This window comes from Oncorhynchus gorbuscha, linkage group LG23 (assembly GCF_021184085.1).
Source record: "Oncorhynchus gorbuscha isolate QuinsamMale2020 ecotype Even-year linkage group LG23, OgorEven_v1.0, whole genome shotgun sequence".
In the NCBI taxonomy this organism is placed as follows: domain Eukaryota; kingdom Metazoa; phylum Chordata; class Actinopteri; order Salmoniformes; family Salmonidae; genus Oncorhynchus; species Oncorhynchus gorbuscha.
Window position 1 is genome coordinate 47,002,503 of NC_060195.1, and position 15,150 is coordinate 47,017,652.

Genomic DNA, 15,150 nt, shown 5'->3' on the forward strand with positions numbered 1-15,150 from the left:
AATTACTATCTTTGTCCCCATGTGCAGTTGCAAACCGTAGTCTGGCGTTTTTTTATGGCGGTTATGGTTTCAGGTTGTGTCGATATAGGACCTGTTTTACTGTGGATATAGATACTTGTGTACCTGTTTCCTCCAGCATCTTCACAAGGTCCTTTGCTGTTGTTCTGGGTTTGATTTGCACTTTTCGCAAGAAAGTACATTCATCTCTAGGAGACAGAACGAGTCTCCTTCCTGAGCGGTATGATGGCTGCGTGGTCCCATGGTGTTTATAGTTGTGTACTCTTGTTTGTACAGATGAACTTGGTACCTTTAGGCTTTTGGAAATTGCTCCCAAGGATGAACCACACTTGGAGGTCTACAATTGTTTTTCTGAGGTCTTGGCTGATTTCTTTTGATCTTCGCATGAGTTCATGCAAAGAGGCACTGAGTTTGAAGGTAGGCCTTGAAATACATCCACAGGTACACCAATTGACTCAAATTATGTAAATTATCCTATCAGAAGCTCCTAAAGCCATGACATCACATTTTCTGGCATTTTCCAAGCGGTTAAAAGGCACAGTCAACTTAGTGTATGTAAACATCTGACCCACTGGAATTTTAATACAGTGAATTATAAGTGAAATAATCTGTCTGTAAACAATTTTTTTTATAAATTACTTGTGTCATGCACAAAGTAGATGTCCTAACAGACTTGCCAAACCATAGTTTGTTAACAAGAAATTTGTGGAGTGGTTGAAAGACAAATTTTAATGACTCCACCTAAGTGTATGTAAACTTCCGACTTCAACTGTATCTGCCCCATTTCCTGAAAGTAGATTACACCCACTCTTGGACAAAACAACTGTTTTACAGTGGAGCAAAAAAGTATTTAGTCAGCCACCGATTGTGCAAGTTCTCCCACTTAAAAAGATGAGGCCTGTAATTTTCATCATAGGTACACTTCAACTATGACAGACAAAATAAGAAAAAAATCCAGAAAGTCACATTGTAGGATTTTAAATTTATTTGCAAATTAGTTTTACAGGCCTCGCTCATCTTTTTAAGTGGGAGAACTTGCACAATTTGTGGCTGACTAAATACTTTCTTGCCCCACTGTATTTCCATTGAGCATGCATTTAACCCAGGACTAGGCTAAATCTGTGTTTGGGAAACTGGCCCATCATATACTTCGCAAGTGGAACTCTCTCTAAAGTAGAGATATTGCAGACTTCAAGTATTAGTAGTCCTCATGCTGAGCAACACCACCGTGCCTGAGCATCAGAGGGATATGTCATGCCTAACTACTTCCTACCCAGTCTTAACTTTAGTCGTCCGTCGGAGAGCGGAAGTGAAATCGCAAAACCATTGAATTGTGTACCGTAATGTTGCGCTAGCAGATCTGCATTGGGCAGCTGTGAAACGTACATCTTTTGTAAAGATGTCTGCCCACAACTTTCTCCCTCTGTCTCACTCACTCTTTCTTGGGCACTGGAGAGAAACAGAGCCCACAAATGACATTTGGCTGCTTCTCTCTTTCAGATGCCCACAGGAAATAGTTCCATAATAGAGGCCCCAGTGATCTCATTCATAGTCATCTCAACACGTTCAGTAGTACAAGATTCCTTCATGTTTTTTCAAGATGTTTGTTCTAGATAGTATATTTCTACATTAACTTCCCACAATGCGTGTGCCCAGTTATCCTCCTGACATATTTGCTTGAGACTTTAAGCTATGGCCACAAGACAAAGTGCTGGCTGGAAACGCCCCTTTAAAACAATAAGAAATAATCCCAACCTACAGTAAAGGTGCATTTTAGTGGCATAAAATTACATTAAAGCTGAATAATGAACTTAAGACACCACAATTGTTTAGTAAACTTAAGGACAATCTTAATTTATGTGCGTTCGGAATTGAAAACAGTTTGATCTTAGTCAGAAAAAAAGTTGAATTGGCAACAAAAAGTTGTAACACAGTGGAGCAGAACAAAGTGTTGAATTAATTTGATTCCAGAAACATGAAATACCACACCAGTGACCTCTGACAGAGGGAAAAGGAACAGATTTTCCACAATACTAAAGGGCCCAACAAGCAACTGCAAAACATTGGTTGCGTCCCAAATAGCACCCTATCCCCGACAGTGCACTACTTCTGACCATGTGGGATGTAATACACGTTGATCTGCAAATTGGGAAGGGACTGAAACCGTAAGACCCAAAATGCTGCCAAAGTGGCTACGAGGCAGTACGCACACCTGAGACCAGGCCTTTAAAATTTGACATCAGACAGAAGACATCTCTTGAGAGAATAGTAGCAGCTGTCATCCATTACACAGCACTTTGATGAGGAGGCAAATATGTATTAAGTGTGTGTCCCTAGCTCGCCTGCTTGTATTGAAGTACAGATACGAACAGGATAATTTCACTCAAATTCACATAAAAACACAACCTTTAACAAGCAAGCTTTTAGTGAACAAAGACTCCATTTCATGGTTATTGGAAGTAGATACAGTAGGTTTTCCCAGCTGAATAAATAAAATAATAAGTGCATTGACTGGGTTATGTTCATTAGGCACAAAAACCTTGACGAATCATTTTAATTTCCCATTTTAGAAATGGTGTTACATTGTGCCCTACTGAACACAACCGTGCTTATTGTTATGGGAGCTAGATGCAGAATGGTTTCCAGCTGAATATAAATTAGGGATTTTACTGCATGGCTCGTGTTTATTAGGCAGGGAAACAGACAAATGAATGAAAATCCAGAAGGGTTACAATTAGGGAGTGTGTTACAATGAGAGGTTAGATTTAGTTTTAGGGCTTAAATGGAAAAAAATTGGAATCCATTTTTTGGTCCCCACAAGGATGTTAAAACAAACAAGCATATATGAGCAAGAACGCAGGCAGGAGAAAGCGAGAGAAAGAAAGAAATAGATGCCTGGGAGACCTTGGGGCCTGTTACTAGATCCTCTGGCCAGAGTCAGACTGCAAGGTCAGCACTTGGCAGTGCTCTTCTCTCTCGCCCTCCTTCCTCGTCACACACACAAAATATATGAGGGAGCTGACAAGCAACGCTCTGCTAGGCTAGGTACACACCCCAGCCGCCATACACCCCCCCCCCCCCCCCTACACAGGACACACACACGCTCTCGCTCTCAGTTACATGGGCAAACACAGATGATACACTGCCCTTGTGTGCCATGCTCCTGCTTCATCACTCACACATACACCCCCCTCTGGAGAGCTGAGCCGTGGAACATCACGGGCACAGTAAGCAGGTCCATGAGGACACACACAGCCAAGCCTTCAGTTCAGAGAGCTAAATGACTAAAAAACTGGCATGTATTCATGGATGCCAAGGGAAGCCAGGCTTACCCAGAAAATATTATTTTGTGTTTCATCTCTGTGTTTCACACAATTCGCAAGGGGCTGAATGTACACTACATAACCAAAAGTATGTGGAGACCTGCTAGTCGAACATCTCATTACAAACTGCATTTGGAGGCAACTTCAGCACAATAACTGTTAGTCGGGAGCTTCACGAAACGGGTTTCCATGGCCGAGCAGCTGTACGCAAGCCTAAGACCACCATGTGCGATGCCAAGCGTCGGCAGGAGTGGTGTAAATGCTCACCGCCATTGGAGTCTGGAGCAGTGGAAACGTTCTCTGGAGGGATGAATAGCGCTTCATCTGGCAGTCCGTCGGACTAAATCGGTGTTTGGCGGATGCCAGGAGAACGCTACCTACCATAGTGGATAGTGCCAACTGTGAAGTTTGGTTAAGGAGGAATAATGTTCTGGGGCAGTTTTTTCGTGGTTCGGGCTAGGCCACTTAGTTCCAGTGAAGGGAAATCTTAACGCTATAGCATAGAACATTCTAGACGATTCTGTGCTTCCAACTTTGTGGCAACAGTTTTGGGGAAGGCCCTTTCCTGTTTCCGCATGGCAATGCCCTCGTGCACAAAGCGAGGTCGATACAGAAATATAGTCATGTCATGCATCACGGTGTCAAGACATATGTACTAACAGATTATAGAGCAAACAACTCAATTATCACAACACAGGTTGTAATTTGGCTTTTTTCCCCCTGGATTGGCTTCCTCCAGTGAATTTACTCACACAATCACTACTGCTATCAAAGCCTGAGCCTGTTCATTCGGTACCAAATGGAAGAAAACAGACAAACTGAGGAACCTAGTCCAATAAGAAATGCTCATTTCCATTTTCTGTTTTAAAACATGCCCTAATAAACACAACCCTGCTCTCTGCCACATAGGTAAGCTCCCATTCAAAGCACAAATGCCACTGAAATGCATGTCTGAAATTCTATTATAAACAAAATGGTGAAATGTTACTTAGCAGGGGCACTGAGGAAATAGTAAGCCCACGTACAAAGACCACACAAGCCGTGAATCCTAATATATGAATCAACGCCGGGAAAAGACTGCTTCATCCTACCAATGGCTTCTACCAATTTGGCTCATCTGTTGTGTGCTTGTTGCTCATTTCCGCAATTTAGCACAGCTACTCTTCAGGGGTAGCTGTTCAGGGGCAGCTACTCTTCAGGGGTAGCTGTTCAGGAGTAGCTACTCTTCAGGGGTAGCTGCTCTCACCGGACTGCTGATGGTTGGAGATTAGTAATAAGAGGGCTACCCGGTTGGTTGGTTGTTGTTGGACCGGGTCCAGCCCACTCGTGAGGACACTGCTTCTCTGTTCCCCCATCTATGCCTGGTTGCTTCTTTCTAATCCTAAATCCACATTAAAAGGAAGGGCCCTAAAGCAGTGAATTGATTCCCAAGGGAAGGAAAGTTAGTGGGTGGAGAACAAAGATGGGAGGTCAGAGTGTAATGCAATCATAGAAATCCACTGAAGTTGTTGGCCTTGAGCTGTCAGAAGTAGTTTGTTTATTAGTAACCTGACTACCCATCCACATTGCTCCAGCCAAACTAGCGTTTTTTCTCCACGATGAGTCTGGATTGGCTTTCCTTCCTGACAGTTTCTAGAATGCAAAACACAATCGACCGTTCTGATTGGTCCTCGAAACAGAACTTTGATATTCTGAAATGGTTAGACTGTTTAGAGACTCCAAATCGCTGATTCAATTGTTTTGAATATTGCCGCTCATTTTGGGAGGTCTGCACAAACAACTTCTAGGATGGCAGCGGAATTAAATTGAGGATGAGCGGTCAGGCAAGTTCATTAGGACTACACAAAGCAAAACTAAAAAAAAAAAAAAAGTTTTTGGAAAAAGAAAAATTAGAATTTCTTAATGAAAAAGTTCAGATAAGACCTCAGTTTCACACCGTTTTCTTCTGTCTCCCCTCTGACAAATGTATGTATTCAGTGCAGAGAAGATGCTAAACCAATTTTTATTTTACCTTTATTTAACTAGGCAAGTCAGTTAAGAACAAATTCTTATTTAATGACGGCCTAGGAACAGTGGATTAACTGCCTGTTCAGGGGCAGAACGACAGATTTGTACCTTGTCAGCTCGGGGATTTGAACTTGCAACCTTCCGGTTACTAGTCCAACGCTCTATAAACACTCGGCTACCCTGCCGCCCCAATGATGACTATATTGACCAGTCTCTTATTGGTGTAAAACCATGAAAGCACAGCCACCAAAAGCAGTTTCCGTGAACGCTCTCTACTCCCGTTAAACTAGTTTAGTAACATTCTTGCTAAATGAGGAATGTCAAACCTTTGCCAGACACCAACCAGAATCACAGAGACGCTCCCTGTTTCCAGCTGAAGAATCTATCCCATAGATAATCCATGGCAGCCTTGCTCCACAACGTGCTGTCGCCAAACTCCACTATTGTCATGCACATACATACAGCACATGGGACAACGCTAGATCCATGGGAAACTAAGTAGAGACATCTCTTTAGGTGAAGATGGACTTTTTTTGGACCCATGATCGATGCCATTTTAAAAGATTTCGACATCCATGTCAGACATGTATTAATCTCTTAAAATATATAGTATAGTGCAAGTGAAAAATCCCAGGTATCACTTCTCAGTTTCTAATAGAGTGCCTGTAGCTGTTGGTTAGTAGTAGTAAGCTTATCTATCAAATATGACTCTTGAAAAGCATTAAAACCACTGTGCCTATCATCAGCAAATTTCCATTAGCCCATCACAGGGCTAGATTAGATACGTCTCAAATTGCTCCGTAATGGAGTTTTGAATTACAGCCCCTGTTCCCCAGCGCAATATCCATGTTAATATTCAGGCGTCCCCCCATGAGGGACAATTGTAATATGAACGTAGCGTGCTAAACGCTAACAACCCTCTCGCCATTAGTCATTGTTGGGCCTGGTCCAACCTCGGGTGCTAAGCTAGTGGAATCGGTATCAGTCTCAACTCCGGCCCTGGGGGCAGACAACGGTTCCCTCTGTGGGGACTCAGCTGAGAACTTGGTATGTTCATTAGGGCAAAATGTTTTAAAACGCTTTGCAACGTAAAATAGATTATTGATTGGAGTCCAGAAAGTCCCTCCCAGTTTCAGTCCGTTTTCTTCCATGTGGTGCCTAATTAACACAACCCAAACTCCCAGTGAGTGCACACAGAGATGGAAAGGGCTTGGCACTCACAGTAGGCCCAGAGGCTACAGGAAGCTGCAGTCTGCAGCCACTACCGCAGCTCCTCAGCAGTCCACTAGATGATTACATTAGGTCCAGTAGCTTAGCAGTAATGGTCCCTGTCTAGTGGAATTACATAGTGAAACTTGAGTCCATCGGCTAGAATATCATCAAAATCCCAAAAGTTATTTGTCCCTTGCTTCGTAAACAGGCTTAGACTAACAGTGAAATGCTTACTTACAGGCACTTCCCAAAAATGCAGAGAGAAGAATAATAATGAGGAATAAATACACAATGAGTAACGATAACTAGGCTATATACACCAGGTACCAGTACAGAGTCGCTGTGCAGGGGTACGAGGTAATTGAGGTAGATATGTACAGTGCATATGTACAGTATTCAGACCTAGACTTTATCCACAATTTGTTACGTTATAGCCTTATTCTAAAACCGTCGCCCCAGTCTGAGGTCCTGAGCAGGTTTTCATCAAGGATCTCACTGTACTTTGTTACGTTCATCTCTGCCTCGATCCCGGCTAGTCTCCTAGTACCGGACACTGAAAAACATCCCCACAGCATGATACTGCCACCACCATGCTTCACCGTAGCTCTGACACAGGTGTGCGCCATTTCAAATCATGTCTAATCAATTGAATTTACCATAGGTGGACTCCAGTCAAGTTGTAGAAACATCAATGATGCTTAATGGAAACAGGATGCAACTGAGCTCAATTTCGAGTCTCATAGCAAAGGGTATGAATACTTACGTAAATAAGGTATCTGTTGTTTTTAACCTTTTCGCTTAGACGTTATGGGGTATTATGTGTAGACTGCTGAGAAAAAAAAATCTTTAAACAATTTTAGAATAATCAAATCAAATTGTATTTGTCACATGCGCCGTAATGCAGTAATGCTTATTCACAAGCACTTCACCAACAATGCAGTTAAGAAAATACCCCCCAAAAAGAGATAAGTAATAAATAATTAAGGAGCAGCAGTAAAATAACAAATGAGGCTACATACAGGGGGTACCAGTCAATGTGCGGAGGCACCGGTGTCGAAGGTAATTGAGGCAATATGTACAGTTGAAGTCGGAAGATTACACACACTTAGGTTGGAGTCATTAAAACTCGTTTTTCAACCACTCCACAAATTTATTGTTAACAAACTATAGTTTTGGCAAGTTGGTTAGGACATCTGTGTGTATGACACAAGTAATTTATCAAACAATTGTTTACAGATATTTCACTTATAATGAACTGTATCACAATTGCAGTGGGTCAGATGCTTACATACACTAAAGTTGACTGTGCTGTTAAACAGCTTGGAAAAATCCAGAAAATGTGATGTCATGGCTTTAGAAGCTTCTGTTAGGCTAATTGACATCATTTGAGTCAATTGGAGGTGTACCTGTGGATGTATTTCAAGGCCTACCTACAAACTCAGTGTCTCTTTGCTTGACATCATAGGAAAATCAAAAGAGCTCAGAAAAACAATTGTAGACCTCCACAAGTCTGGTTCATCCTTGGGAGCAATTGGTGCGAATTGTGCAAATCAAACCCAGAACAACAGCAAAGGACCTTGTGAAGACGCTGGAGGAAACAGGTATACAAGTATCTATATCCACAGTAAAACGAATCCTATATCAACATAACCTGAAAGGCCGCTCAGCAAGGAAGAATCCACTGCTCAAAAACTGCAACTGCACATGGGGTCAAAGATCGTACTTTTTGGAGTATTGTCCTCTGGTCTGATGAAACAAAAATAGAACTGTTTGGACCATAATGACCATCGTTACGTTTGGAGGAAAAAAGGGGAGGCTTGCAAGCCGAAGAACACTATCGCAACCGTGAAGCACGGGGGTGGCAGCATCATGTTCTGTTGTGGGGGTGCTTTGCAGTGGGAGGGACTGGTGCACTTCACAAAATAGATGGCATCATGAGGCAGGACAATTATGTGGATATACGGAAGCAACATCTCAAGACAGTCAGGAAGTTAAAGCTTGGTCACAAATGGGTCTTCCAAATGGACAATGACCCCAAGCAAACTTCCAAAGTTGTGTCAAAATGGCTTTAGGACATCAAAGTCAAGGTATGGGAGTGGCCATCACAACACCCTGACCTCAATCCTAGCAAGGAGGCCTACAAATCTGTCAAAACAAAACTGACTCAGTTACACAAGCTCTGTCAGGAGCAATGGGCCAAGATTCACCCAACTTATTGTGGTAAGCTTGTGGAAGGCTACCCGAAACACTTGAGCCAAGTAAAACAATTTTAAAAAAGGCAATGCTACCAAATACTAATTGTGTATGTAAAATTCTGACCCACTGGGATTGTGATGAAAGAAATAAAAGATTAAATCAATCTACTATTATTCTGACATTTCACATTCTTAAAAAAAAGTGCTGATCCTAACTGACCTAAGAAAGGATCATTTTACTAGGATAAAATGTCAGGAATTGTGAAATAAACTAAGTTTAAATGTATTTGGCTAAGGTGTCTGCAAACTTCCAACTTCAACTGTAAATGTAGGTAGAATTTAAGTGACTATGCATACATAACAAAGAGTAGCAGCAGCGTAGAAGGGGGAATGCAAACAGTCTGGGTTTGATTGGATGTTCAGGAGTCTTATGGCTTGGTGGTAGAGGCTGTTTAGAAGCCTCTTGGATCTAGACTTGGCTCTCCTGTACCGCTTGCCGTGCGGTAGCAGAGAGAACAGTCTATGACTAGGGTGGCTAGTGTCAGACAATTTCTAGGGCCTTCCTCTGACACCACTTAGTATAATGGTCCTGGATGGCAGGAAGCTTGGCCCCGGTGATGTACTGGGCCGTGCGCACTACCCTCTGTAGTGCCTTGCATTCGGAGGCCGAGCAGTTGCCATACCAGGCAGTGATGCAACCCGTCAGGATGCTCTCGAGCTGTAGAACTTTTGGAGGATATGAGGACCCATGCCAAATCTTTTCAGTCTCCTGAGGGGGAAAAGGGTCTGTTGTGCCCTCTTCACAACTGTCTTGGTGTGCTTGGACCATGGTAGTTTGTTGGTCATGTGGACGCCAAGGAACTTGAAGCTCTCAACCTGCTCCTCTACAGTCCCGTCGATGAGAATATAGACATGCTCCGTCCTCCTTTTCCTGTAGTCCACAATCATCTCCTTTGTCTTGATCAGAGAGGTTGTTGTCCTCCAATGGTCATGTCTCTGACCTCCCTATAGACTGCCAACATTGTTGGTGATCTGGCCTACCACTGTTGTCATTGGCAAACTTAATGATGGTGTTGGGAGTCGTGCCTGCCTGTGCAGGGAGTACAGGAGGGGGCTGAGCACACACTTGCGGGGTCTCATGTTGAGGATCAGCGTGGCTACCTTTAACACCTAGGGGTAGCCCATCAGGATGTCCAGGATCCAGTTGCAGGGGAGGTGTTTAGTCCTAGGGTCCTTAGCTTAGTAATGAGCTTTGAGGGCACTATGGTGTTGAACGCTGCGCTGTAGTCCATGAATAGCATTCTCACACGTGTTCTTTTTGTCCAGGTGTGAAAGGACAGTGTGGAGTGCAATAGAGATTGCATCATCTGTGGTTGCTTTGGGGCGATATGCAAATTGGAGTGGGTCTAGGGTTTCTGGGATAATGGTGTTGATATGAGTCATGACCAACCTTTCAAAGCACTTCATGGCTACAGAAAGTCAGTGCTCTGAGTCGGTAGTCATTTAGGCAGGTTACCTTTGTGTTCTTGGACACAGGGATTATGGTGGTCTGCTTGAAACATGTTGGTATTACAGACTCTTACAGGGAGTTAGAGTCTCTGGTGGCACAGCTAACACTGCGATGCAGTGCCCTAGACCCCTGCGCCACCCGGGAGGCCCTAGCTACATGTCTTAACAAAATACTTTCGTCTTGAGTGTGCTAGAGCGCAGAATAACTGATGAATTTACAAACGCTCAACACCCGTTGAATATGGCCGGTGTCAGTAAACGTAGACAAAAAAAGCACAATTAAATTGTTGCCAGCAGCACAGTTAGTCACCAACTCTTAACATAACAACTTAACCAGCTCTGCTAGGGTGAGTAAAATGGTCAGTGGGGTGTTCTCTCATTATGTGTCCGGAAGTAGCTAGCAAACTAGCCAATTATTTTGGGTGCTTGACTGCCGTTGTGAGGTCAGAATGCTCAGATCAACCTTACTCCTTGGCCAGAACTCCTTGGCCAGAGCTTCCAGTGTACGCTTGAATGCTTTAAGAGCGAAACGCTCTGAATTTATAAACAGACAATCTGTCACCAACGCTCTGGATAACATAACCCAACCAGCTCTGCTAGCGCGAGTAATGTTCAGTGAGCTGTTCTTTCATTTGGGTCTGGAAGAAGCTAGCAAGTTTGCTTAGGTGCCTGACTGCTTTTGAAGTTTATTATGTTACTAGTTTTTGCTTAGTAGCCAGAGAAATGCTGCCGTGCGAGTGGTCATGTGCTGAATGCATGTAAGTGTAACAGTTTAACTTTAGACCGTTCCCTCGCCCATACCCACTGCGCGAACCAGGGACCCTCTGCACACAACAACTGACACCCAAGAAGCATCGTTACCCATCGCTCCACAAAAGCCACAGCCCTTGCAGAGCAAGGGGAACTACTACTTCAAGGTCTCAGAGCAAGTGACGTCACCGATTGAAACGCTATTTAACGCGCACCGCTAACTAAGCTAGCCGTTTCACATCCGTTACAGAAGCACAGATATTCTCGAAATTTGGAAATAGAACTGCAGCTCGAGGTGTTTTTATATTATATTGTTGTTGTTTTTTACAAAGGTGTCATGGACACTGCAGAATATGCCATTTCTGATACTTTATAGAAATCTAAATGTTTTACCTGTGTGTGACTCTGAAGGAGGATCTGATAAAGTGACTCTCCTTTCCTTGCATCTGTCAATTACAAGATGCACCCATCTTTTCCATGTATAATTTGACAACTGGTAGGGCTAATATTGTTACTCAGATTGTCAATGTAATCGTGTATATAGGCTAATTCGTGTGAAATTAGTTTCGGTATAGTTCTATGGCCCGGCTGTGCAAGCTGACTGGCATCGTTTGTTCCCCGCTCATCATCATGGTTAGAGTCAAAGGTATATTTTGCATTATCTTAAAGGCCTACGGCAACACATAGTATGTTTTCGTTTCCCTTACAATACATTTTTTAGTAATAGAGTTACAGTCGATAAAACAGTCTTGTAACAGCTGCTTTTTACAAAGTTAAAGAGAATGGTATCAACTTGCAAGGCGCAAGGTCAAATTATTAACATGAGCAACAACGCTGACAAATAGACAAACTCATCATGACACTATTGTTGTTCTAAATTAAAATCAACCTCTTCACCATCATCCTTCAGTTAGGCCTAATTTAAAATTCAATTGTGAAGTAACTTGCACAATTATCGCCAATTCGTCATTCTTTCAGTGGGCCGGCATAGTTTGCGTTATAGTAAATCAAACAGTCCCATAACAGCTTCTTTCCACAAAGTTAAACATAAAAGAGAATGGTATCAATCCACAAGGCGCGCAGTCATACATTTCATGGAGGAAAATGTATTGTGGTTTCAGCGAGAATGCAAAACAACAAACTTCTTTCAGACTGAATATCCATGGTAACCATGGTAACAGTCTCCTTTAAGCAAGCGTTGGGACAGTAACCCAAATGTCGCTAGTTTGAATCCTAATTGCTTCAGCGTCTCCATCGATAATGTCAGGCCCTGGCCGTGACCTGACTCACTGAGGGTGTCTCAGGGGAGTTGGGATATGCACATTTTCTCAAATCAATTGCACAGACGCATATTAATACACACTTGTACATGTGTGAAAGAGGACAAATAAGCACCAAATAAAATTATTATAATAATCATATATTATTCAATCATAACTTGGTATAGCGTAAATATAACCTACATTTTAGGCCTACTACAGGTTATTATTTGCATCTGACTTTCCAGCCTATGTGGAAAAGCACCTCATCTAGGCTCCAGGCATAAACTGTCTCCCCCCCTTTACTCAGTCGTCGTCTCAATTTACTGTTGAGAATAAGAATTGTAGAATACACAAGGTGCAAGTCGGAAATTTGGTTGTGCATCAGCAATTTGTCATGTTATGTCAGTCACTCAATTAGCCTAGCCAGCTATCTAAATTTATAGTAATCATGACCAAATACAGACCAGGCCCTGAACTCCAAGGGGCCTCTATTGATTTTGCTAGTCACTCTCAATCAGATATCATTAACATGGCATAAATCATGGCAAAATGGGTAGAATTGCAGGGAAGTAACTGTATAACAATTTTTTTTTAAGTGTAATAAAATAGCAAATATTGCTTCACTCCCCATGGAAAAACGTGTAGAATTGCAGGAAATGCACTTTTGAATGATATTTCTTTTTTGGGGGGCTAAAAGGCTAGAGCAGGCCCTGCACCTCATCCTAGAAAGCATTTTATGACACTTGCACTGATGGTACATGTTCAGGATTTCTTGAGAAAACACGCCCTAATTATGTACATATTGTTTGATCATCGCCCAAATGAATAATGGAGATGGAACTATACTTACTCGAATGCGAAGAACAGGGAGCAGGTGCCGACGATGAGAAATACAGTTAGATAGAAGACGCCTTTCTGCCGGGCCATCATTACCCGTCCATCGCAGCAGAAAGAGTTTTTCCCCGGGAGCTTTTCCCATTTTCGTACCTTCCTTGCAATCATTACCGCCGACATACTGACAGATTACGTTCAACTCAGTATAGTGACATATGATGTGTAAAGGCCACAGTATGTAGCCCAATTGACAATATTTCCTTGCCTTTAAAAACGACAATGATATGGTAAAGTCAATTGCCTTGTAAACAGGCAGAATCACATCCGCGAGATGGTAAAAAAAAAACACATCTGAAACGGGCGATTCCAAATGACTCAGAAGCTCACAAATATGTCTATGATAAAAATAAAAATGAACTTTTGTTGATTTAAATCTGGTAGCCTAGTCAAGCGCCATCTATAAACCTTTAGTCCATCCAGTCTGATGAGACGAATTTCTTTTTTCGGCAATCCGCGTTAATTGCTTCGAGATGATTATGAATCACTTGTCGTTTGTTTCATACGTTTGCACAAAATCCATGCATCCATATTTTCGGCAATGAAAGTTCCCTTTTCAGTGTGGCCACCTTCCAGTGCCAGAGGGCTTCCATTGTAGAATAGAACACTAATCAGGTTGCCAAATTATCCCTTTAAAAATTGAATTTGTTTGAATTTGATCAAAATGCTGGCGGCAGATTTTCTCGGCCCATAGGAAAGCAATCCAATCTTGGTACTCGCATCGGGAGTGGACCTTGACCGAGTGACGTTCATACCATCTCGATAATACTGATCATACGCGCGCACCACACAGGTTTGGTTTATGACGGTTGCTATTCAATACGTCTCACTATTAATCAAAAAATATATAACCACATCAGGCCTATCTTAAATAGCATATAAATTATCGTAGCCTAAAAAGAAGGTGTGTTCGCTGTGCATTACCGCAGGACGCGAGTTTGGCTCGTACTTAATCAATGGGAGCAGAGAACACGCCTAGATTGAAATGTTTTCTCTTAAGGGGGCAGTACAGGTACAGTGAAATAGAAATGAACAAAGGAGCGTGAGTGCCCTGAAACATTGGCGTTAGGCTACGGTATAGCGTTAAAACATCCTTAATGTTCGAATTAAGTCATGATGAAAATATTCCCAGACACAAAATATTAGCCAGTTTTGTCTTCCAGAAATAATGAATTATATTATTTTCAATTCTATTGTATTATACTCCACTCCATTCTATCGTGTTCTATTTTGTTATCTAGTTTATTTTCTAGGCTTAGAGTATCTTTTATCATTGTCAATCATTGAAAAAAAAAAAAATTTCGGGCAATTTTGACTGTAATATATATTCTCCATAGAGAGCAAAGCACACATATGTTAGCCCTACACATGAACATAATATAATAGGAAGAACATCTCTATCCTTTACAGTACAATTAGTCAATGGAAACATAGTATCAAAGGTCAACAAATAGGGGAAAATTATTATTGATCAGCATTGGTTTAAAGTCCCTATTTTCACAAGTTGGGCCAATGAGCAAATCCTTGCAGCACTTCCGGAGATCCACTGTGCAGGACATAATGCATGCTTAAAGAGCATCAGGAGCAACAGCAGTGAGGATGAGAGGGTTGTAAAGGAAGTAGAGGAAGAGATGGGAGGGAGGGGGTTGGGCAGACCCCCCCCCTCCTCCAGAGGCAGTAAACAAGTAGAACCAGAACCTCTCTGTCTCCACCATCCACCAGGAATCTGTCTATTTCAATCCACACAAGAGGATCATGGGTAATATATGACATGTCAGAGGATGCCATGGATGAGCGGTATACAACTCAGGTTAAATGTTTACTACGATATCATCATACACAGTTGTTTTCTGATTCATAATCTATCGCTTTTGTTTTACCCTCTCCAAACAGTGGGGTGAAAACAGGCATGAATATATCATGTTTCTGTTAATTGATGTAACACAAAACAATTACATTTACACAAAACATACTCTGGAATAG

General features: G+C 42.2%; 1 protein-coding gene across 1 annotated transcript in view; it reads right to left on the reverse strand.

Moving 5' to 3' along the window:
- Window positions 1-14,128, reverse strand: part of zdhhc9 (zinc finger DHHC-type palmitoyltransferase 9) — a 39,717-nt gene extending 25,589 nt beyond the window's left edge. The window contains exon 1 of the mRNA XM_046323168.1: window positions 13,127-14,128. Within this exon, the coding sequence (XP_046179124.1) occupies window positions 13,127-13,290 (164 nt within the window). The 5' untranslated portion in view covers window positions 13,291-14,128. The remainder of the gene's footprint in view (window positions 1-13,126) is intronic.
- Window positions 14,129-15,150: the final 1,022 nt, after the last annotated feature.